Consider the following 25248-nt stretch of genomic DNA (forward strand, 5'->3'; position numbering starts at 1 on the left):
TCTGCTGCAACCTTCAGGGTGTCTGTGTTCCATGGATCAGAGCTGCTCTCAGCTTCCTGTATATCTCCAAGTCCATGAATTACAGGCCTTGATTTTTGTTAATGGATGAGGATAGTGCAGAATCTTTTTTCTTCTAGTACCAATTTACAAGTGCTCCCCCTTGCCTGGATGCCTTTTGCAAAGGTGAGATTGGATATTGCAAAGGTGAGATGGATAACGTATTACTATGTATCAGGTCAGGCAGAGACCCACTCTGTAACCCAATGTAATGGGTTAAGTCAGGAAGAGCTAGGGTGTGGAAACAATTGAGGAACGGACCCAGAAGGGTAGACTCCCCCAAAGGTGCTCTGGGCATCTGGTCCAGCAACAGAACATGGGCTGTGAAAGGAAAAGTTACAGAAGACAGGGATTCTGGGAAAGTGTGTCAGGGAGACCAGTGGGGAGTAACCACGTGTTCTGGTATTGGACATAACATAGCTCCTGGGAATCTGGGAGCTGGTGGGTATGAGGAAAATCTGTTGCCAAGTAAGAGAATAGGGCGTTCGCTGCTGTCTAGAGTTAAGCAGAAGAACTCAAGTACCTGGAAGACAGGTGGAAACAGATAGTCTCCTCCTTAGGGGGACTGGGGTGCTGACTGGGTGACCAGAGCAGAGCCTCAGGAACTGAGATGAGCTAGCAGAACTCAGGCACAAAGTTGAAATTGCATATCAGGAGCAATTCATAATTCTCATTATCAAATATAGGCCAGAATGTTCAACTTGAATTGGCACAGAGACTTGACCTTGAATCACAGACCTTGAGCTGTAGCTGTATAAACCCCTCTCGCCTAAGGTCAGAATTTTCAAAGATCAGGTAGACTCGAGCTGAAGGTTTAGGGACCAAAGGGATAGATCGTGTATTTCAATGACTCTGGCTTTGTGAAGGGGTGAGCTGAGATTGAAGTAGGATGACACACCTGTAATCCATGTCAGAGCCCCACCTTCTACTCACCAAATAAATTTATTTCATTATTTCAGTTGAACTCAGGTCTTTGAAGATTAGATGATTTGGGGAATTGCTGCACTGATTCAACTGACAAGGTTTTCTGAAAGGCAGAGGAAATGTGAAAAATTTTTCTGTTTTGTCACTGTCAACCCCTTTCTTGGAGGTCACTGACAACAACCTTCTCACTTGGATGTTCACTTCCTCTACTTCTTTAGGACACTGAAGCACAGATCAAGGATCGCCTCCCCACCCTCCTTGAAATTCTTTCCTCTCAGGGATTCCTTGATGTGATCATTTTCTTTGGACTCCGGAGACTCCTGCTCTATGTCCTTTGTTTACTTCTCTTTTTATTTCCCACTCCCCAGTTGTAGGCAATCTCAAAATTTATTCTTTTTTTTTTTAAGATTTTATTTATTTATTTGACAGAGATCACAAGTAGGCAGAGAGGCAGGCAGAGAGAAGGGGGGAGAAGCAGGGGAAGCAGGCTCTCTGCTCAGCCTGATGTGGGGCTCGATTGGGATCATGACCTGAGCGGAAGGCAGAGGCTTTAACCCACTGAGCCACCCAGGTGCCCTCAAAATGTATTCTCAAAATCTTTCCTTCTGCTCTCCTGTCCTCATTGTTGGCATGTGCCCCTTCGCTTTCCCAATGCTGTAAGCCTGCCTCATTACCTGGAAGGATTACCACAGTAGTGACTTAGAGGACTTTTACCTCTTTTGCTGGACTCCTCTGCTTCTAGATTGGTTTTTCCAAAGCATAGGTCTGATCACAACACTCCCTTGCCCAGAAATTTCATAGCCTCCCACTGTGAACAAAATGAAGTACCAACTTCTTGCATGAATCTCAAGGCATTTACATCACCGTCCCAAGGTAATCTCCTATCAGCCCTCATATCCAGTCTGCATTCCAACTAAATTGGGCCACTTACCGTCTCTCAAGGACATCCTGTCATTTCCCTCCTCCAAGGCTTTATTTAACTTCTCCTTTGCTCTGTAGTTGTGGCAACCATGTGTGCTGGTTTGCCTGGGTCAGTCCCAGCTTATTCCCGTTGTCTTGATAGCAATATTACTAAGCTTTCATTTCACACTCCAAAGTTTAATAGTTTGGGTGATAAATTATGTTGTCACCCTACCCGTAAAGCTCTTTTTCCTGTTCCTTCTTTCAGTCTTATTCCCCAGTCTGCAGTCTCTATAACTTTGCTTGTGGTAAACATAGCTCTAGCCTTTTAAGCCATGTGCCATATAAAAAAACATCATCGCTCATGAGATTTTCTTTCTACTCTCTACCTTACCATCACCAAGTTCAGGGCCATATTTTTGTATCAATTAGATTGCTTTCATATGTATGTAAGAGAGAACTCCGACTTAACCATTTAAACAAGGAAAGTTTATCAGGTCATGTAACAGGGAGTGCCATTGGGTTGGCTCAAAAATGACTAATTCAGTATCTGAATGACAGATCAAAGATCCACATTTCTCTTCTCTTTGCACTCTGACATAATATGTGTCTGCTCTGCTCTTGGCTGCCTTCTCTCATGGTGGACCATGACCACCCTTCTTCTGGAACCACATGCGAAGTTGATGATGTCTAGCAGAAGAATACTTCTTCTGTGAGTTTTTCTTGAAAAGCAAGAACCTCTCTTTGGAAGCACCATCCCTAGCAAAGGTCTCCTCATCCTCCTTGGGTGCAACTCCGTCTCATGCCCAGGCCTAAATTAGTCACAGATGGAGCCACCAGGACTCGATAAATCATTCATCCTTTGAGGCTAAGGATGACCATGACTCCCTGAAGACTGTGGCCATAATAGGGAAGGTTGATAGTGGAACAAAATCAAGGCTCTGTGAGGAAGATGGCTAGTTAATATTGATTAGACAGACAACAATGTCTGCTACATGTAAGTTTGGGTTCAATCAATGTTTAGTAAATAGGGGTTTAGTTTTCTTTCAGATATGAAGAATTTTAATTCACTTGAATATTCTAATGCTGTCATGAATTATAAATACTGATATTAAATAAACATTTAAAGTGATCAGCACTGCACATAACAGGTTCATTTCAATACTATTTTGCTTGAGTTCATATGGAGAGATTATAATTAAGATTTTGAAAGAAAACTTGATTGAGATTTTAATAGCCATCTAAAACTGCCGGCCAGCAAACTGTGCTCAGAATTGCTCATTAAGTACGATTGTTCCCGTTGCTTTTTGAGGGAATGTTTTTCCAAGTATTTGAGTCCTATATTCATTGGACTCCAATCTCTATTCATTGAGTCATTTATTCATAGGACTCAAATATTCACAGGATTTCAGTTACCTGTTACAAGTTTACCTTTTGGTACTGAATTGCAAAATTCTCAAAATGTCTGCCAACTGTGAAATGTGATAAACAGTAGGTCAGTATGATTTTGAAATGTGCTACGGTACCCGGGGGGGCATGGAAAGAAAGACTGCGAACCGAGGATCCTCTTCTCTCATGCCCGTGACGGGACTCTCATTCTTCCCACGCAGGGTTTATTCAGGCCCAATACCTCCCAAGATCTCTGTGGGAAAGTGTGAGTTGGAAGCCAGAGCATCTGGAGAGTGCTGTGTGTACTTTGCGTGGTGGTTAGTAGTGTACTGTGCAGGTGGGGGTTTGCTCCACCATTGGAAGTGTTGTCACCAGTCTACAACACATATGGTCCCGATGGCGGGACCACAGGGGGGCCCAGCAGCCCCTGGGTGCACATGAGAAGGAACCAGCACTATTAACATGAAGCTATTCCATGCAATAAAAGAATCAGAAAGACTCATTTTGATTCTGGATGAAACAGAACAGACCAGAGAAATACTGTTTCTGAGCCCTTCTCTGGATATTGCTGCTCAGAGTTAGGGACCTTGGTGCCAGAGGGCGTGAGTTGGCGTTTGTGTGTTTTCAGCAACACTCTTGCTAACTGCTGAGAGGTGATGACTCTAAATATTTTGACAGCCCACAATAGGACTCCATAGAGAAGCAGAATCTAAGATTACGCATGGTTTGGGCATTTGAACAATTGTTCAACGGATGAAGGATGAAGGGACTCGGTAAGATTGAACTCCTTCCAAGTGTCAAAGTCAAGGAGTCAGTCTTACCTGAGGGCAGTTGTTCACCTGCATGTTCAAATACCTGTGAAAGCTAATCTGAATCTTGCAAGGAGTGGTGATGAGAAAATCACATAGAAACTACGTTATATACAATGAATATGTTATCATTATGCTTTTGAGAAATAACATAGATCTATAACTTTTCTTCAAAATTTTATCTTGCCTAAAATGAAGTTCCTATTAATATTATCTGAACGTCCCACCAAACTATTCCATCACAGGCTTTCCAAATAACATTTTGAGGTAACAGGCTGCTTCCAAAAATAAGTTGCAGCAGGTTGGGGATACATTTAGAAAATTAATATTCCCAGCCCGACTGCACTCTGCCAACCCATATAAACTCTATCTACTTCTCTTTGTTTGAATAAATGTTACTGTTTGTTGGAGTGTCTTATCTATAAGCTTTATTTATCTAGCTGTTTTTTTTTTTTTTTAAGAACAGATTCCCATATTTGTGCTTTATGTAGAAAAGCTTGTTGGGGGAAATTGTATTCCTAAGTACAGAAGTTAAGATAGAAAGGCTTTAACTGCTAGACTTTTCGCCCTAAAATAAAGCAAACTAATAAAATATTAAAATGTCAAGGTTGACATCGGGTGATAAAGTGAGTTAATATGTGTTTCATAAAGTGTTTTGACTCCATTCCTGAACAAATCTTTGATGATGAGTATAATATTAAAGTTGAAGTCACACCACCTAGGTTTGAATCTCAGGTCTGCCATTTACTAGTTGTGGGAACTTGGGGAAATTACTCAACCTCTTTGTACCTCAGTTTCCTTATCTGTAAGAAGGAATAATAATACCTCCCTCGTAGGGCATACACATCAATATTTGTAAAGCATTTAGAACAGCACCTGGTCCATGGTAAGTGCTATGTGTCACTTTTTTTTTTTTTTAAGATTTTATTTATTTATTTGACAGAGAGATCACAAGTAGGCAGAGAGGCAGGCAGAGAGAGAGGAGGAAGCAGGTTCCCCGCTGAGCAGAGAGCCCAATGTGGGGCTCGATCCCAGGACCCTGGGATCATGACCTAAGCCGAAGGCAGAGGCTTTAACCCACTGAGCCACCCAGGCGCCCTTATGTGTCACTTTTTAAAATGACAACAAAGGGAAGATATTTATGAATTTATGTAATATGTATCATAAGCTTAAATTAAAGGTGTTTAAGTTCATAAGTAATCAGTTTTGTAAAAGATACTTCCTGTTATATATTGGAAACCCTTAAATTGGCTTGCTTAATAAATTCAGCTGAACCAGAGCTATTAGGGTTTCACATTCAAATTATAATTATACCTTTTCCTAATACACCAGAAGCAGAAAGCTGGAAAGTTGCACTCATACCAAAAACAAATGAGACCAGACTGCAAAGTGAGTTTATGTTCCAAGATTCATCTCATTCATTTATTTTTGGGTCTCAATCATGCTTTTCTTTGTGCGTTCTCATCAAACATTTTTAATGGCTTAGTAAAGTATAAGGATTTCCTATGCAATCAACATTTACTCTTTCTGTGAAAGTGTTTTAAAAATAAAGTCCTTCAAATGTCTAGTCATTTTTTCCCCCCAGTAAAAATGAATGGCCTTAAAAGACATTTGTTCTGTCAGTCTGTTTAAAGATGAGAGAAATGAAAGCCAAGAAAACCGGAAGAAGATGGCCTCCAGGGAAAGATCTGTATGATGAATTGGAAATTGCAGGGAACACTATTTCTGCTTTCCCAGGCAGAGCTGTCACCTGAAAAGCCTATTTCCATGAAAAGGAGTGTTACCCCGCCTATCACAGTGTGGTCTGTCGAGTGCACATTCCCTTAATGCAGTGAGGCCCTTGAAGGTGACCACTAATAATTCAGTCCTGTTGTACAACGGAGACTTACACTTTGATACAGAAGGAATCTCAACCATACAGCAGTCTAGATTTTCTGAACTAGCAAGAAAATAAACATTAAAAAAAAGATAGGGAGAAGAAAAGAAGCAGAATTACTATCTGCTATGAGGCAGTGACGAAGATTTACCACACAGGCTCAGGTCCTTTGATAATTCTCCCCCGACTCAACAGCCAGCAGACACCCCAAGGAGGTCCAGTGGGGGAAAATACGACTCTTCTGTACTGTGGGAAAGAAATGTGCTTCTCAGATCGGAAAGGTCAGGTAAATCCACCATCGTTCCCTGGCCATTTTCTGCTGCACAAACATCTCAAAAGTGCTACTTAAGTGCCTTTTAATTTCCCACCTGTGTCACTGTTTAGAATAATACCTTTCTCTCTCATTGTGTGAATTAATACTTGTTCTCTTTTGTTTGAAGTACTGTTTTCTCCTCCTCCTAATAACCGGGGAAGTGGTGAATGAGTTTGTCATCACTTTATAAAGATAGCCTTTCTCACCTTTCCTTTTTTTTCTGAAGAGCCCAAATTCTTCTATTCTGCTATCATAAATAACTGTACTAGCTAATCCTTCCTAAATGTAAATTTCTTTCTTCTAAATAGGAAGACTTGCTTTGATTGACTCTCCCTAGTGTTTCTGGAATATCGGCTTTACCAAATATTTAGGATTGTCCCTAGAACATAGGTTTCTAAAATCAAACAAGTTTGGGAACCCGTGGGCAGTAAAGTTAACAGTTTTCTTTAACAGACTGTCATGCTTTGGGTCATATAAGAAAGCTAATTGGGAGGAAATTACCCTCTTAAATGCAGAAGTTCAAACCAGAAAGCTTTGATTGCCAGATGTTTCTTAAAATAAACCAAAATTTAAAAACACAGTATAATGTCAAGTTGAACTCCAGAACTGGATGGCATGGAGTTGAATCCTGACTTTAGGACTTAGTAGCTAAATGACCTTAGGTAAGTCATATAACCTTTCTGTGCCTAGTATTCTCATCCATAGAATGAAGACAGTGAAGTAATGCCATCAAGGGGCAGCTAGGAAACAGGAGTTTTAACATGCTAATATGCACTATCTCTGGGAAGATTACAGTTTGTAGCTTTTAGCTGATTTTTTTTTTCTTTTTTTGACCAGGAACATCTCCCTTCCCCCAAACCCACTTAACAGTCTGCTGAACACAGTTTTGCAAGTACTGACTTAGGGACATTTAATTATTGCCTGTGCTTCAAAGACTTATGTCTAAAAACCCCATTATCTCAAATTTCCAAAGAATTTTTCAAGTTTTATCATGCTTTTTAAAATTGTTGATAAAAAACAGGGTGGATTAATTTCAACATGTATTTTAGAAGAGCAGAAAGCAAGCCAAAAAACTGTGTACCAGTTTCTTTTAAATTAGGAATTAGTCCTTTTGAGGAATGATAGATACGTTATAACGGTACTGACCTACGGTAGATTTGTGAACATGAAGAATTTGACCTTATATATTACATTTTTTTTGAAACTACAAGTATGCAAAATGACTGAATTATAGTGCTCTCATAATTCATTTTTCTTATAGCTTATGTTCCCTACATTTTTGTGAATGGTTGGGCAAATATAAAGATCATGTAAAATTTAATTAACTAGGAAAGTTTTTAATGGTTTTAACAAACTTCTCATCATTAAAAAAAAAAAAAGAATGTGCATAGTATAAATCTGTGCCTTGTTGTCAGGCAGACCATGCTTGCTTTTTCTCTATGATCATGCTACTTGCCACCCCCCACTTACCCCTAGCCACACACGCACAGGCACACACCCATGCACTGTGAGATTAGTGTCGGGACTTTCACATGATCCCAGCATATCAAACTGCTCTATTATCTTGTTCCAAGTATCCCAAATTTCCTTACCGTGAGCACTAACCCATCACAGATCTGAGTTGGACAGAACCTTTAAGCTCTTCTAATCATAGCTAAAATTTGCACAGTGCTTACCCTGTGCTAACTCTTACTCTAAGAATTTTATAACAGTTAACCCGTTTAAGTCTTACAACAGCTTATAGTGGCATTATTTCTATTATCTTCATTTTATAGATGCAGACACTGAAGCAAAAGTTCATACTATACTACTCCACAGAGACACGTATGCCTTTCTGGTGCTTAGAGTAAAAACGTTCCAGGTAGTACTTCTCCATGCTGGGCTCCAGCCAGATCCTCAGGCTCTGGAGGGTTTTAATACTGACCACGCTGCTTATATGGGGTTGAAGAAGACTGGATCACTTTCTGTAAGAATGTTCCAGAGAGGAACACCACGTTTGGTCACTTGCGTGTTCAGTCCTCAGGGAGCACTTACTCCCTCATCTCGTCTCTTCTTTATTCATTCACTACTGTAGCTAGTGAATGTGTTCGTGTTGGCAGCTATGTTGTAAGTTTCTCTGACGCCTCTGGCATTTCAGCCAGAGTGAGAAGTGCGGTAGACTCCAAGCCAGAGGATGAACATGTGTGGGGTGCTGAGCAGTGAGTGGCTTGTCAGGATGCTCCATCTCTCCGAGTCTCACTTAAAACATGTGAAAAGCGAGAGCTTCAGGTTTCTTTTTATTTTAAGTTTCATTGAACCTTGCCTTCCAGAATCCCACTAGAATCCCATTCTAGGCACTACAATGCCTAGAATAGCTCTTTGCACAGTACAGATACATAATCATTATTTTTTCAAATAAATATCTAGAAATTCCTTTAAAGATATCTCTGAAAAATTTAAAACATATGGTAATCAGGACTTTTATATGCCTCAGAATATCCTATAGGGAGCTTCGGCCGGCTTATTAAAACGCAGACAGCTGGACCTCCCAGCTAGAGCTTCCAAGACAGTAGGTCTGGGGCGAGGCTTGCCAGTTTGTACTTCCATCAAGTTCCTGGGTGCTGCTGCTGCTGGGACCACATCTGAAAACCACTGTCCGGAGAGCACTCTGAAAATTGACCTATAACTATCTTCTACTGGCTCCACAATTAAAAAATGATTTCATGAGCTTGTCCCGCCCATCGGTGGGGATAACATCTTCCCATGTTTCTTGTGCCCCGTGCTGTGTGTGAGCAAGAGTCTCCTAAAGACTGCGGACCCTCACACAAAGGACCAAATCCAGTCCCTGGCCTCATTTCCTCCTGTGTAAGCTGCCTTCGGACCCACTGCTTCACCAAAACTGTCCTACCCCCTAGGATATAGGGGCCTTCTAGGTGCCACCTGCCCGCAGTCCTAACCACTGCTACTGCCATGTGCAGATTAAGGGCACGGGTTCAGAGAGTGAACTGCCTTGGGTTCAGATGCTGCCTCTTCACTCCACACCCAGCCCCAGGTAGCTGACTTCATCTGTGCCTTATTTTCTTCATCTGGAGCTGGTTTTTAATAACAATACTTACCTCATACGGCTCAGTATTTGCAAAGCACTTAGAACACTCCCTAATATCTAGTAAATGCCATGTAAGTTGGTTTTCTTGTCAATCTTTTTCTCTCCAGCTTCACAGAGATATAATGACATATTGCATAAGCTTAAGGTGCACAATGTGTCGACTTGATAGATTTATGTATTGCAAAATGGATTAACACCATAATACTAGCTAACACCTCTGTCCTCTCACATGATTACCCTGTGTGTGTGTGTGTATGTGGTGAGAACATTTAAGATCTACTCTTGTAGCAACATTTAAGTATTCAGCACAGTATTATTAGCTGTAATCTTCATGCTGTACATTAGATCCTCAGAACTTGTTAATCTTATAACTAGAAGTTTGTGGCCTTGGACCAGTATGTATGTATGTATGTATGTTTGTTTGTTTGTTTCTTTTTTTTTTTTTTTTAAGATTTTATCCAACTATTTGAGGAAGCACAGGAGCCGGGTGTGGGCAGAATGTAGGAGCAGAAGGAGAGGGATAAGCATACTCCCCACTGAGCAGGAATCCTGACTCAGGGCTCCATCCCAGGACCCCTGAGATAATGACCTGAGCAGAAATCAAGAGTCATATGCTTAACTGACTGAGCCACCCAGGCGTCCCGACAGTATCTTCCTATTTCCCCCTAACCTCCGACCCCCTGGTAACCACCATTCTGCTCTGTTTCTATGCATTCAACTTTTCTTTTTCTTTTTCTTTTTTTTTTAGATTCCACATGTAAGTGATACCATGCAATATATGTTTTTCTTGGTCTGATATATTTATTTAGCAAAATGCCTCAAGGTTCATCCAGGTTGTAGCAAAGAGCAGGATTTTCTGCTTTCTCATGACTGAATAATATTCCATCGTATATACCACATCTTCTTTATGCATTTATCCATAGACAGATACTTATGTGGTTTCCACTTCATAGCTGTTGTGACTAATGCTGCAATGAACATTGGAGTGCAGATATCTCTTTGAGATCCTAATTTCAATTCCTTTGGATATACATACACCCAGAAACAGGATTGCTGGCTCACAAGGTAGTTTTAGTTTTAATTTTTTGAGGAATCTCCATACTGTTTTCCATAGTGGCTGTACCAGTTTGCATTCCCACCAACAGTGCTCAAGGGTTCCCTTTTCTCCATATCCTCACCAACACATATTATCTCTTGTCTTTTTGATCACAGCCATTCTAACAGGGGTGAAGGTGATATCTCATTGTGGTTTTGATTTGCATTGTCTTCATGATGAGTGATGGTGGACACCATTTCATGTGACTGTTGGCCATTTGTATGTCTTCTTTGGAAAACTGTCCAGTCAGTTCTATTGTCCATTTTCAATATTTTTTGTTTTGTTTATTGTTGAGTTATATGAGTTCTTTATATATTTTGGATATTAAACCCTTATCAGACATGTGATTTGCATAGATTTTCTCCCATTTGATAGGTTGCCTTTTCATTTTGTGAGCATATTGAGTTTTTTGCTGTGTAGAAGCTTTAAATTAGCTTTGGTTATATGTTAAATATTTCCCAAATTTGCCTCTCAGGGTATCAGCTTCATGATTTCTCTCATAGCCACATACCACCTCAACTATCACTTATTTTTTCTTTAGATAAATCCACTTAACCAACAAATTATAAAAGAAAACATATCATTACCATAAATGAAATACTAATATCAACTGATATCAATTGGCAAATAGAAGCTAACCATAAAATTAATGTACTGAAAACCAGTGTTTTTGAATTCTAACCAGATATTCTCTGCTGAAAATTGAGTGTGAGACTCATTCCCTCTTTATTCAAAGAAAAAAAAAGGAAATTAGCAAGTTCTCATCTCTGTGAATGAATAAACCCCCACATCTCACTGGCTTCACATGTTAGAGTTTATCTTCCACTCATGTGACAGTCTAGTGTAGGACTACTGACTGGGGGACTTTGACTCCTTCTGTCTTATGGCACCAACAACTCCTGGGCCTGGAGAGTTCCCTGCTTCCAGGCAGCAGATGGGAGGAAAACATGGAGAATATACACACGATTTTCCTCCTGGTCTGAAACTGACACACCTCATTGATCCTGACGTTCCTTTGGTGTAAGTCACCACCTAGCACCAGGCATGCTAGGAATGCTGGTCTGGACTAGGAAGCCACTTCCCAAGGCAACTTTATAATATGAAAGTGAGGACACAAGTTTTTGTGGTCAAATTATGAAATATATATACTTAGAGCAAAACATAACCATAGTTTCTTACCTGCTGGGAGGGATTGTGTATCACTAACTCTATTACTATTTATCACTAACTATATTACTTCTTCCGCAATTCTCCTGAATTCATTGAAATCTCTCTCCAACCTCAATTCCACTCAGCAACTATGTTTTAAGAAGTTAGTAACACCGTACTCAGCAAAAGTGCTGGAATACATATAGACACCGAAGAAACCTTAATTTCTCATATCATGACACAAAGTTAATTAGACAGTACCCAGTGTAGCTTTTTACTTCTTGGTACAGCTAAGAATTTTCTTTGACTAGCTTAAAATTCATGGAGGGAAATGAGCTCCTTCTTTATCTGTGCCTATAATAACCAAGAATGGACAGTGTATTTGATAGAGACCTAAATATAAACCCAATGCCTTCCTGCACTTTAAAATTTAAGTCTGTCTCATGACTATACCTTTATGGATAAAGTTGCTTTTCAGATATTATTTCACATATATTTGAAGTGTATGAGACATGCCAACTACCATCACACTGATTGCGTGACCTCTACTGCTGCGTTACATCTTTACATCTGCACTGGTTTTCTTGTACCGGTTTCAAAACGATTATGCATGGATATCTTTGAATCATCAGAAGTTGAAAGAGAGAGCAATTTCTAATCAGGTTTTTATAAATGAAAACATAAAGCTATTTGGAGTTTGTCATTTGATGATAGTCTACAGTGATTTCATCTTCCTGAGAAAACTTACTTCAGTATTTTGTCATTAAGGAGCATAGATACTAGAGGGTCAGCCTCTGGAAATTGAGGCGTGAGAACAATGTTATGTGCTTATAACAAACATTTGAGCCTTTATATTTGGGGATTAATGATTTGCTGCTGCGTCTTTGTAGTTTTCTATTCATTGGAAAGATGGAGCTTTTTGCTCACTGCCATGCAGGGCAATGGATCAGATATAGGACCCCTACCAGTTCTATCCTCAAAGATGGGATAGAGATGGGATAGGTTATTTAGAAAGGGTGTGTGTGTGTAGGTCCCACTTCATAAGCAAGGTAGGGCTCGAGAGACTTCATAATGTCAACACTGAGTTCAGTAAAGCATAATGGAGTTACTCCATCAGAAATTGGAGTATAACAGGAAACATGGTACTCAGATGTGGAATGTAAGGCTTCCATTTACCTGGTGGGTTGAGGCTCAGAAACACAGCTCTTGTCTCCAAGCACATAGACTGTCAGGTTGCAGTTAGGGGGGGACTATGACTCAAGGAATAGCATGGTTGCTCAGACACAACTCTGACTGGGTAGGTAAAATGGTGAGCCATTGAGTACCATCTTTGGTACCAGCTCCTGAGCCTTTCACGGGCATCGTCACATTCCATATCAGATTTACATGGACCATGAATAAGATACCACCAGCCTTGCACAGGGACTGCTTAAGGGCTTCCTGTAGGACTGAGGATCAGCCAAGGGCTTTCTTCTTTACACCTGTAGAAGATCAAGGTTTGGAGAGGGCTGGGCCAGAGAAGGCTGTGAAAGCCCTCAGACTATGATGACCTCTGTGAAAGAGAAGGGGAAAGTAGGGGAACAGGGTCACCAGCCCCTCAGAACACAGCACAGTTTCAAGAAAGAGTTGGCCAGGCTGATTGGCAGTTTTCAAATCAAAATTGCCAGTCAGAGGTATCCCACATCTCAGGGCAACAGGCTTTCCTGAGTGCCCCCACCATACTTAGTCATTTGCTAGAAGGAGCCCACAGGAAGTGCGGTCCCAGCTGGGTGCATGAGCTGGAAAGCCTCCCTGCAGCAGGCCAGTCCGAGTGGTCCGTCTCACTGTGGCCACAGATGCTTCCAGTGACTCAGCAACATTTCTTCCTAAATGGGCTACTGGCATTTATTGTCCAAACCAGTTAAAACTCAGACTCGTACCATTATTCATTATTTTACTTGGGTCCACCCAGCTGGGTTATAAAGCTTTCTTTAAAGAGCCATGCCTAACATGGAGTCCTTAAGTCAGAAGGTATCTAAGTATAAATTGTAATAAAAATTGTTTTCTTTTTGTTACATGAATCTGCTGATAGTAGTAAACAATGGGAGTTTGGACTTAGGAAGTTGGGACCGGTAGAGAGGTTAAGACAGGGTATGATTTGGCTAAGGAGTTTCACAGCTATCACAGTGAGGGAGGCAGAAGTCGAGCATGTGAAGTAGGTGCAGCCACAATAGGAGAGCAGGCACTAGGATTGCGGCAACTACATTTGATGAGATGAAGTCCCGGGAGACACACAGAATGCAATACCCAGAGAACATGGTGGAAAGGGCTAGTCTAGAGAAAGAACTAGCATGGAAGGGTGGAGGTCCAGCAAGATGGGATGGATAAGAGTTGAGGTAGACATCAGTGCAACTCCCTTTTGCTGAGAAATAGGCTTTCTGCCCAGAGAGGCAGTTTCTGTGCACCAGGACACACCTTCTTAACTTTGGTGAATTGGACCAGAAGAGAACCTGTCCCCACTAGGGATTTGGAGTTGGGACACAGTAAATCTAATTAGTTGAACTTTCCCTCAACTGAGCTGATATGTTCTAAACAGGGCTCTTGACAACTGTTGGGCAATCAAACCAGCAGGAGAACTGGTTTGCAGAAAGACAAGAATGAATCAGGCATTCAGAGAAGAGCTGAGAGGCAGTGTGACTCCAGAGACAGGGAGTGAGATGGAGAGAGTAGTTGCCTGGACTCCTGAGGAATTTTCATTCCTGGATCTGATCCTGAGTCCCATACCCTGAGTTCTGAGATAACCCTCCAAACCCTAGAATAAATTCCCAATTTTGCTTAACCCAGTTTGAGAGTTTCTTTTAGTAGCAGCCAAACAGTATTGATTGAGATGGTGTTTTGGCAGATAGGCTGAAGACAAAAATAGGGAATTCAGAAATGTGCAATGTGCTGACATGCGCCCAGGCAAGAGGTTAGCTTTAGGAAAACCAGGAAGCAGAGCCCTAAGAAGAGGGACTCAGACAAGGCAAGTCTTAGCCTGGTAGGAACCTGGTAACCAAGCACGTTATCATGTCAGCAACAAGCATCCAGGATCTGGTTATAGGAAGGAACTAAGGTGTAAGGTAGAGCCTTCATCACAGGAACATGGCAGGAGTTGGTTATTAGGAGTCAGGCAAAAGGTCGGAGGCTGACTGAGACCTTTGGATCTAATGAGGATGGAATTCACACATGCATTTAATAAGAAATATTGGGTATCTGTTACATTCGGAGGAGTTTCGTGTATCATAGATTACCAGACCGAGTTGAGGGGGTCATTGTACTCGGGGGTAGAGCCAGGAGGGGGTGGAGACCCCCTGGTTCCTGCTCTGGAGGAGAGAAGGCTTAGGGGGGTGGAATCAGGCTGGGAGCCAAGAGGCTCATGATGTGGAGTAGGTGGTAGATTCTTAGAATTTGGAACATTGTAGGGCAACACAGACCTGAAAGAAGTTGAAACTGAAAATTCAGGAAGTAACTTCTTTCAAAGAGCAGCAGAAGAATGATTCAGAAAGGAAGATGAGAAGATGTCAGGCACACAGCTTGTCTGTTTGTCAGCTTCTCCTAGGGCCCTGCTGGCCGCTGACGAACCTGTGGAAAATACCTCCTGTGCCTCTTAAGGCCAGATGAACTGTTTCATCACACACGTCTTCTACTTTACCAAAGTTAAAAATTTCAGGAGGATTTGGGAGGCTATAAACTCTAGCTTTTCTTAATTCAGCCCAGTCTTACCACCAGATAGGCAAGATTGGACTCCTTTAATGGAATTCAGCTCAACGTGTACTGATACAACCTTGAACCCTGACCTCCCTGGAAGAAGAGATATAGTAAGAAAAGAGGAAAAGTTAGAAAGAATAAAAATTGGGGCGCCTGGGTGGCTCCATTGGTTAAGTGACTGCCTTTGGCTCTGGTCATGATCCCAGAGTCCCGGGATTGAGTCCCGCATCGGGCTCCCAGCTCCTTGGGGAGTCTGCTTCTCCCTCTGCCCTTCTCCCCTCTCATGCTCTCTCTCACTCTCTCTCTCTCTCAAATAAATAAATAAAATATTAAAAAAAAAGAAAGAATAAAAATTAAGAAATGCCTTATTATCTGTTACTTGTATTGGAGTAGAACTAGGTCAGACGTTTTATCTCCTATGAACTCCTTCTGTATCTCCCACTTACAATTTTGAATATCCTATAATTACAGGTATTACCTTTCACCAAGACCCCAAAAGCATTTTTCCAGGCCATTTCAGGGACTCTCTGTTTAGGATGTTACTTAACCTAGACAAGATGTACTGAAAACTAACTTTAATAATGACAAATTAGGCAACGTACCATTTGTTCCATTTCTTTTCTCTTAATCTTATTTCTAGTGTTGTTGATCATTATATTAAATAAAGTCCAAAGATCTGAGGCCGAGTCAGCAATTTCTGCTTGCTTTCTGATTGGCTTGATGGGGAGCAAATTATTTAACCTCCCTAATCCTTCCTTTCCTCATTCATGGAATGGAATATTAACACATTCTCTAGTACCTAATACCTTGCTGGGTGATTTTAAAAGCCACATATGAAAACCACTGCAAGTGGTATTAACACCAAGGGAAAATAAGCAGGTCCTTTAGTAAATCAGCATAGAACCTGTATCCGGATTTTTATTTTTCTCCTTACTGGCTCTGTGGCTTTGGGCAATTCATTTGAGTTTCAAGTCTTGGTTTTTTCAATTATAAAAGAAGTATGACAATATTTTCTGTTTCTTTTTTTTATGAAGATGAAATGGCATATATGTACTAAAATATAAGAATATATTAATGGCTATAATTTTTAATACTGTCTCAGAATAAATAATAAGATTTTGGCAAAGGATGACCTCAAGGCCAAACACGTGTTTGAATTGATTTTGTTTCTTGCTATAAAAGTATTAATGTTATTTGACTTTAGAGTGTCTTTACCTGATCCTTTCAAGAATATTTTCATAGAAAATTGTTCCGATTTCTGTAGCAGTGTCAAATTTAAGCAAGACGTAATCACTTAAAGAAAAAACATGAAATTTAGTTACATACCAAAAATAAGTAAGTGTATCCTTAAAGCAAAGATCCTTTGTAAATTTTTTTTTAATGAAGTCTTCCAGAAAACAAAAATGGTATGGTCTATTTGTATTCATAATTTATCAGTTTAATACTCCCTTGAGTTGAGAAAAATATGGGTTGTATGCATAAGGATAAGGTTCTAAAAAAGGGCTTAGTTAAGCAAATATGATTCAGTTTTATATTAAGATCATTACCACTCAAAGGAGTTACTTTCTTGCATTTTTTAAAAATAAAATTATTCTACATTTATACTGCTTAAATTCTAATGTTCTTTAACCTTTTATTTCCTTGCAAGATAATAGTGGGAGAAACTGCAGTGTTTTGCCTACAACTGGCCACACGGGATTTTGAAAACCAGGAGAAAACTATTTTAACTGGAGATTGTTGCTATATAAACCCACTGGTGCGGCGAACTGTACGATTTCTGGGTATGTGTTCATTGAATTATTTTTATTGTTGTGGAAACCATGTTTATGTATAAGCTAACCCTTAAAATGATCAGCATTTTAAGACTATGCAAATATTGGATTATGTTTTATTTGAAAGGTCTCAGTTTGGTTTTAAAAATAACATTGCATACTACTTTTTCTCATATGGCTCCAGCTCACATGTCATTTCCATATTATTGTCAGAAAAAAAAGAACACCACACTTGGGTGTTTAATGTTCTTTAAGAAACTAAAAATTATATAATTAAAATAAATGATTTACTGTGTTCATGAAATTTCAGAAACAGTGGGGAGAAATGATAATCTAGTTAGATTGGTGACATCATGAAAGACAAGAAAAAAAGTTTGGCCAAGAAAAGATGTGTTGTGTTTGTTAATTATCAGATGTAGCTCTCCATGCACTGCCTCTAGGGTTTTTTTAATGTGAACAAAAATGAATTAGTGATTTTATTAGAGGGAAAGACTTACTATCACTATCTGGTACACCTGAAACTAATATAACATTGTATGTTAACTATACTGGAATTAAATTAATTTTTTTTCAATCTTAGAAAAGGATTTACTGATACTTTAGCCTTCAGTCTGAAATTCTAGCACTAATACATATAAACATTGATGAATTATTACAAATCATTTCAAGTCAGTAGAAACTTGGCCAAGACAAATTTTTTAACTGACACAATAAAGTTGAATATAAATTATCATTTCCTGTATTTATCAGATTAAAAAAAGTATGTCTGTATATGCTAAATAAAATTTAAAATAAATTTTTATCTGTATTTAGATTGAGATTAAGGTCCGGTACTCTTCAATATATTTCTCATAGCAGTGGGATTAAGTTGAAGACCTTGGAGATATCATGCATAGATCAGCTAATCTAGATATAAACCCACTTAAAGACTAATCAGATGTCATCTTGCCTTTGAGTCTGTCTAAAGACAAAAGGTCTCCATATCTAAGACTGTTTTTTTTTTATTGCCATCAAGTTATACATCTCCAAAGCCCTTATTTATACTCTTGAAGTGATGACAACTCTTATATGAAACTTTAAAAATCTATTTTTACATGCATCAATACTGTGTTCTTGACTCATTGATCTTTGCATGAGTCATTTAATAACAAAGTAAGCAATAATATACTCAAAACTAAAAATGATGAAATTGACACTTTCCAAAATACTGTTCAAGCAAATTTTATTACGCCTACTTAAGTGGATGTATTTTTGCATTTGCACACATATTTCTAAAGAATATATGGCACAAAGTAAAGCATGCTTTAAATCTCTGTATGTTTCTCATTATATGATTTTATAAAATATTTAGGAGTTCTTGATTTGTTTCTTCTCTCTTGTTCATTATGATTTGGATATTTCAAGTTTGTTAAAATGGGAAGTTTATAAGCAAAACATTACTGCACAATAGGGCATCATTCTTTGTAGGGATTTTATCCTGGCGGTCAGCACCATGGATACACTCATGGGATCTCATTTTAATAAGTATCTTTGTAGCTACAATATTGGCCTTGGGCCTGATGCACTGAATATTTTAATTCAAAAGCACATTTGGGAACTTAACAAATATCAGGAGACATTTCCATATCTTTATCAAATACTTCTCTCTGTTTTACACAGCAAAACTTATTACAGCAGATAAAGAGAATGGTTTCGTTAAATAAAATGAGTTACATCTTAGCATAAATTTCAAGGGAGTAGAGATGAAGACTTGCCATTTAGGTTCCTGTGCTGGGCCATGATGTTTGGAAGGAGAGGTTACCTACATGAACATTTTATTAAGCCTCCTCCATTCTCTTTCATTTCTCTGCCTCTCCTAAGTTTCTGCTTTTGATAACATTTACTTGTATGACTCATGAAATTCTGGGAAGATATAAAGAAAGAGCTTTTTATTATTTCCTTTTAACATTTTTAGATAAAGAAGGATAAGGTCTTTGTTTCATTGCCATTGTATACACACAGAGTTTTGCTATGTGCAGGTTTGTGTGCCTGAGCCTTTTATAATTTTATATAATATTTCAAAAATTAAAAGGATAGCCCTGTTTCTGGTGCTGGAAAATTACTTGATCCTGCACAACTTCCCTGGTGACTTTCCTATATAACAGCCAATAATTATGTATAAAGGTTTAGCAAGCAAACAATCCAGAAATTCATGACTAAGAAATGAAGTGTCTGGTTATTATCATAGCACTATATGACTTTTTAACAAACGAACTGTTTGGGATGTATTCTCCTGGCATAATGTAAAAATACCTGGTGGAATTTTATTTCCCAAAATTAAGAAGAATAGATTTCTTCACATTGGTACCACATCCTCAAAGGTTGACTCTGTCAGTTTAATTGAAAACTGTGCCAAGAAATTTATTTTGCCCACTCTACCTAAGAAGAAAAATAAATTTTGTTTCTAATGACCAAAGGCATCGAATTTTAAAATGTATATATATATTTTTTTAATTTGAGTAAACTGTCACATTCCTCACAAAAGAGGACAAAAAAAAATCTGTGTATACTTAATTTTATAAGTATAAAATTCTGGTAACCAAAGCAAATAAATTTTAAGGCTGTGGAGATAATTGAAAAATCATCATTTTGATTGCATTATTTTTTACAAAATTGCCCCAAATTTGATAAATTAAAGTTCAACCATAAAATATAAGGTGGAACTAAGTTACTAGCTGTTAATGTGACTTTTTAAAATGTATTCATGAAAGCAGCGCAGAAATCAATTTGAACCATTCTGCTTTACTTAAGATTTTCCACAATATTTAAATGAAACTAATGGCATTGGATTTTACTGCTAATTAGCACCTCCAGCAGAGTTAATATCAGTCTGAATGGGTTTAAGAGGCATAATCAAAGGGAGACAACTGCTTTACTTTATGTTTGTTAAGATGCAAAATATTTTCAAAATACGGAAAAAATCAAGATTGCTCACATTGGTAGAAGGTGAGACTGAGCCCTCTCCAGAGAAACAGGTCTCCTTTTTAAAAATCGCATTACCCAAACACAGTCTTAGAATATATCTTCCTCTTTTATCTGATGTCTTATAAACCCATGATGTGTAAAACTGTAGCCAGTGGTAGACGGCTCGATGTGTTAAATAATTTAACACTCCCACCTCTCCAGAAAGCGAAGAATCAGAGAGAAGTGAAATAGGGTGGGGGGGGGTGGGGAGGAACCATATGTGTGTATGTATGACTTATTTCATAGTTTCTAAAGTATTTCCATGTTGGCTTATGGTCAACTGAAATACAAACAAAACCAAATAGAGTTACAGTGGTTTGTTTTTGTCCTCAGGTATTTATGCGTTTGGGCTCTTTGCTACGGATATTTTTGTAAACGCTGGGCAGGTGGTCACAGGGAATCTGGCTCCACATTTTCTTGCCCTGTGTAAGCCCAACTATACGGCGCTTGGATGTCAGCAGTATACGCAGTTCATCAGTGGGGAAGAGGCCTGCACGGGCAACCCAGATCTCATCATGAGAGCCAGGAAGACGTTCCCATCCAAAGAAGCGGCTCTCAGCGTCTATGCAGCCATGTATCTGACAGTAAGTAAGGATTATTGACCAGTCTTCGTCTCTCTGTTCATTCTCCCAGTGTAGACATTCTTTTTCTCTGCCATGATGGAAGTCGCATTAACCGCTTTCTGTAGGCCATTTAATTTACTTTTAATAATAGCTGTTTGGACTGTGGATAAAATTAAGTCAGTTGACTCTCATGAGATTATGTGTGGGTAGTTGGTTGTATTAAAAAATAGAGCCATTAGCATTTCTATTTGAGAATATGTTTATCTTTATGTTAAATAGGGCTTAATGGAAACAAATTTGTCCCATAGCAGTCCCCCTAATCTTGTAATAGCCCCATTAAGAAAACTATCCAGGCCTCTTAGCTGCCTACTCAAGCTCTGATATTCTCTGGTGGAGGTCAGGAAAGGGGCACCATTTTTTTTTTTTTTTTTAGAATTTTTGCTTGTTTGGTTATTGGTAACTATGTCATCATAATATCTCAGCTACTGTTTCAATATTTTCGCATAGAGCTAGGCAAAATGTCCTATTAAATTATGGTTTTTTCCCCTTTATTCTTGAGTCTTTGCCATCATTTCGGTGGTGAGAGCCAGGCCTCCCGCGGCTGTCCAGGACCTCTAGGTGGAAGTAAGTGGTCATGGTTGAGCACATTACTGATTCACGGGAGTAGAGAGAGGGGCAGCCTTGACAGGCAGCTCTTGGCCCCAGCGTTCCTGCTGTCAAAGACCTTCCCTCTCTTACCAGCCTTGTAGCTATGGAGCTGGACTCCCAAAGTGTGTTCTCCAGGCTTTCTCATGACTACAGTAAAAAGTTCAAAGTTTTAAATGTCTTTTGGGGTTCTCCTTTCCAGTGGCGCCAATAGCTCCTTTCTTCCGATTTCAGCTCATTGACAAGAGATCTCAGTACCTATTTGAAACCAAATCTATTCATTGCCAATGACTTAAAAAAACCCTCAGAGTTATTTTTACTCTCAAGGAGCTATTTGATTATGGAAATATTTCTGGTATTTTTAATGCAATCCTGTCTGCTTATCTCTAAAAGCAGAGAGAATGCACAGTAATACCCTATGACACTTCTACTTGAGATTGGAAACAAAATTACTAAATAAGCGACAATTTAGGAGGGAAAATATAGCACTGTACTTACCGCTCACGATGGCAGAATAATTTTTGGAGGCTCTAAGTACATGCATTTTAACATTTCTAAAGTTTTCAAGCCGAGCTAATTCTAACCCTCACAGCCTGGACTTTTAAAAATCCCATCAAAAAAAAAGTTTTTAGAGTCAAAGATCAAATCTCATCTTATCCATTTTCTCTTCCACTGTCTTCTGGATTCTGTATGGTTTGTCAGTTACAACTCCCTTCTTCTCTCCCTTTCAGTGTGCTCCTAACTCCACTCCTCCAGTTTCCCCTGATTTCTTTATCCCATCAGCTTTGCCTTCTGCTTTCCATTCTAAGGCACTGCAGACTTGATATAAAATCTGTTTATCCATGCATATGCTTTCCTATTCATTGAATTGCTTGACTACATGTCCCACCTCTCTTAGAATATGAAGCATTCAACCTTTAAATGAATGTTTAAAACTTAAGTGAATCAGAAGTGACAAAATACTTCTCATTCATTGTCATCACATCTAAATCTGACTTTGTTATTTGTATCCGAATATGAATTGCAAATATCTGCATATACTTATGTGATCAAGCCAATGACTTGAGACAAATTCCAAAATACTCTCTGAACCCAAATCCTGTTCCATGATTATTTTAGCACTAATAGGTGATTGGTTTTGCTGTATAACCAGGGTTTGCCAATGGTGTTGAATGTGCTAGTATTACAAATACTTGATCTTTTTGTTGTGCCAAAATCGTGTTTTCAAAGGCACTGCTTTGGGAGAAGGTATTATGCTTTTAAGTCCTGAAGAAATCTTAATATCTTGTCTTTCCTGTGGTCAGCTGGCAAATGTTTTAGCAACCTCTTATAAGTATAAAATATATGTATAATTATAGAATAATTGTAATTACTATGGCAAACATTCATTGAGCATTTACTATGTGTCAAGCACCAAGAGCGTTACTTTTACAAATTATTTATTACTAATTCTTATTGATGCATTTAAATTTATTCCTTGTTGATTGTTATTACTATTTATGTAGTAATTGATCATTTGTACTAATTCAGTGAATCCTCACAAAAAATCCTTCAAGTATGTAGTATTATTATGCCTATTTTACAGATGAGGACACTCAGAAAGTGAAGTAACCGGTCCAGATCTGTAGAACCACCCACTTTCCTGGCTCCAATAAATCCAAATATTCCAGAGAAGGCATAATAAATCATATTATTCTAATGTGTGCACAGCCAGCTAAATTTCCTCCTGCCGTCCCCTAATCTCAGCATCCGTAAAGGTTACAGCGGAGGGTTCGGATGGTAGATATGTTTAGAGAAAAAACATTTAATAACACTCCAGCACTCGGAAATCGTCTATCATTACACGGTGGTTCAGACTAAAAGTCAGGATTCCTACTTGTAATTACATGGCCCGGTACCTCTGTCTTTTCAACAATAGATTCTGTTCTGTGCTAACTGCTTTTCTGTCTTCCCTGCCCCCCCCTTTAGCAATGTGTGAGTGTGGGTGGCTGCTATGGTAACCCTGAATATAGCTCCTGCTGCAAATGTAGGCATTACAGGCAGGTTTTGCTGTTATATTTGAACCCATATACATATATATTTCTTCCCAGCTTCACGAGAGACATCTTGGGAAAACTTTATAATAGAAATGTTGGGGTGTTTCCAACTAATACAGTCTCATGACGTGCTTGTCAGAATTTTGATGAGTAAGCAAATAAGAAAACAGCCATTTATTCGGTATTTTCTGTGGAAACAGGCTTATCGCTGTATTTAGGTAGAGATAACATTTGTTTACTGTTGTGCCATGTAAATATTTACATATGTAAATATACAAATAAAAATAAATAAGCTCCACTATGAAGTATATGAATAAGAACTGAGGCATAGTTTTCTGATGTTTCCCTTTGTGGATTAGTCCCCCAAATTAAGGAACTTGAAATCTCCCTTAGCACTTGACTTTAATTAAGGCTTTGGGGATAATTTGATAACAGAGTTGTTCTCTTTTGCTTTACTGAGAACCTTCAGGGGGGAAAAAAAATCCCTAAGCCTATTTTTGCAAATGTTGTTGGTTTCCCGGGGAAAAATTCCAAAGGTTATTTAACCCTCAACCATTAAATTTATAATTCAGTGTTAAGTCACATTAGAATAAGATTTAAATTTAGCTTTGTGTTATTTATTTCATATAAAACGAGCAGTTTTTCTAATTAAAGTCAAATGAACTTCAAGGTTAAGAATGAGAAATAATGTTTGGTGACTTTCCAGTTAACCTCATAAGTCAGGGAAACAGACATAAAATGATCTCTTTAGGTTACTTCTGGCCTTAGATTGATTTTTCTGAAAATCTTTAAAAGCACAAAGAAAGAGAAGAAGAAAGACAAAAAGAGTCAGCTACCTTTGCTGGCCTTTTTTCGTGATCTTTTGCTGTAAACAATGCACCCTAAACATCAAAACAAGACTTTGCTATCCTCAGAATTCTGTGGGATGATCTGTGGTTCTACCAGTAGTCAAACCTTGCTTCTCTCATGGGTCGTGTTTCACCCTGGGGTAGACGGGCCTGGAACAGCTCGATAGCTGGGCCTCACTCATTCTCTAGAGATTTCCCCTGAGAGCAGCCTTCCAAGAGAGCAGAGGCTTGAGCTAGAGGGCCTCTTAAAGCGTAGGCTCCAAAACCCATTCACCGTCCCCATCTCTGTGCTCTATAGGTCCAGTCCGAGCAAATCCCCAAGGCCAGCCCTGATCGAGGGGGCCAGAGGCACAGACTCCACCTGTAAATGGGAGGCCCAGTACAATCAGATTGTGAAGAAGTGAATACACCAGGCAAGAAGGGATTTGTGGCTATTAAAGAGTTCACTGTAGTCTTTTCCCAGAATATTAGTGGAAGGCTCTGTTGTATTATTCCCTGCCTTGTTGGTGTCCAGTCTTTGGCATTATCCTGCTCTTGTTTCCCACCCAGCTGTCTTTTATAATAATCTTAGAGATCCCATGTGCTCATGGGCTGCCAAGACAAGGGTTAAATAAACACAACCCATTGATATCTGTCTGCCCTTCCTTTAGTGACATTTTACCTAATCTCTGTAGGGGCATGTACAGGTCTTCATTCTGGGCTACAGGAATTTGGGGGATGCATGGCAGTTCGGCTGCAGCATGTGATGTCATGTGGCTGGTCAAGGATTGTGTTTGCTGGAGAAATGTCGGCGTGGCTAAGAAGAAAAGCTCTCGGCTACCTTCATGGATTTGTCTGGAGTGACTGATGAAATCTGGCTGCCATCAGAAAGCCGTGCCTCTAAATCTTCCCTGCCCGGAAGTAATTTAATGCTGAAACATGTAAGATCCCGGTGCTCTAGGTTTCAAATGAGCAAATTTGTGTCTACTAGATAATCTATCAAACACTATTTATTGAGCTCCCACTTATAATGTGACTGCTGTCCTATTACTCTGACTACTGCTGCCATCACAACTAT

General features: G+C 39.2%; 1 protein-coding gene across 2 annotated transcripts in view; it reads left to right on the top strand.

The window, feature by feature from the left end:
* The window catches only part of PLPPR5 (phospholipid phosphatase related 5), a gene marked incomplete at its 5' end in the record, with an annotated part of 118180 nt that overhangs the window by 21625 nt on the left and 71307 nt on the right, over window positions 1-25248 (top strand). For both annotated transcript variants that reach the window (XM_080802803.1, XM_080802802.1), the window contains 2 exons: window positions 16973-17105; window positions 20433-20683. In XM_080802803.1, the coding sequence (XP_080658929.1) occupies window positions 16973-17105; window positions 20433-20683 (384 nt within the window). The remainder of the gene's footprint in view (window positions 1-16972; window positions 17106-20432; window positions 20684-25248) is intronic.

Source organism: Martes martes (genome assembly GCF_963455335.1).
Source record: "Martes martes genome assembly, chromosome: 4".
In the NCBI taxonomy this organism is placed as follows: domain Eukaryota; kingdom Metazoa; phylum Chordata; class Mammalia; order Carnivora; family Mustelidae; genus Martes; species Martes martes.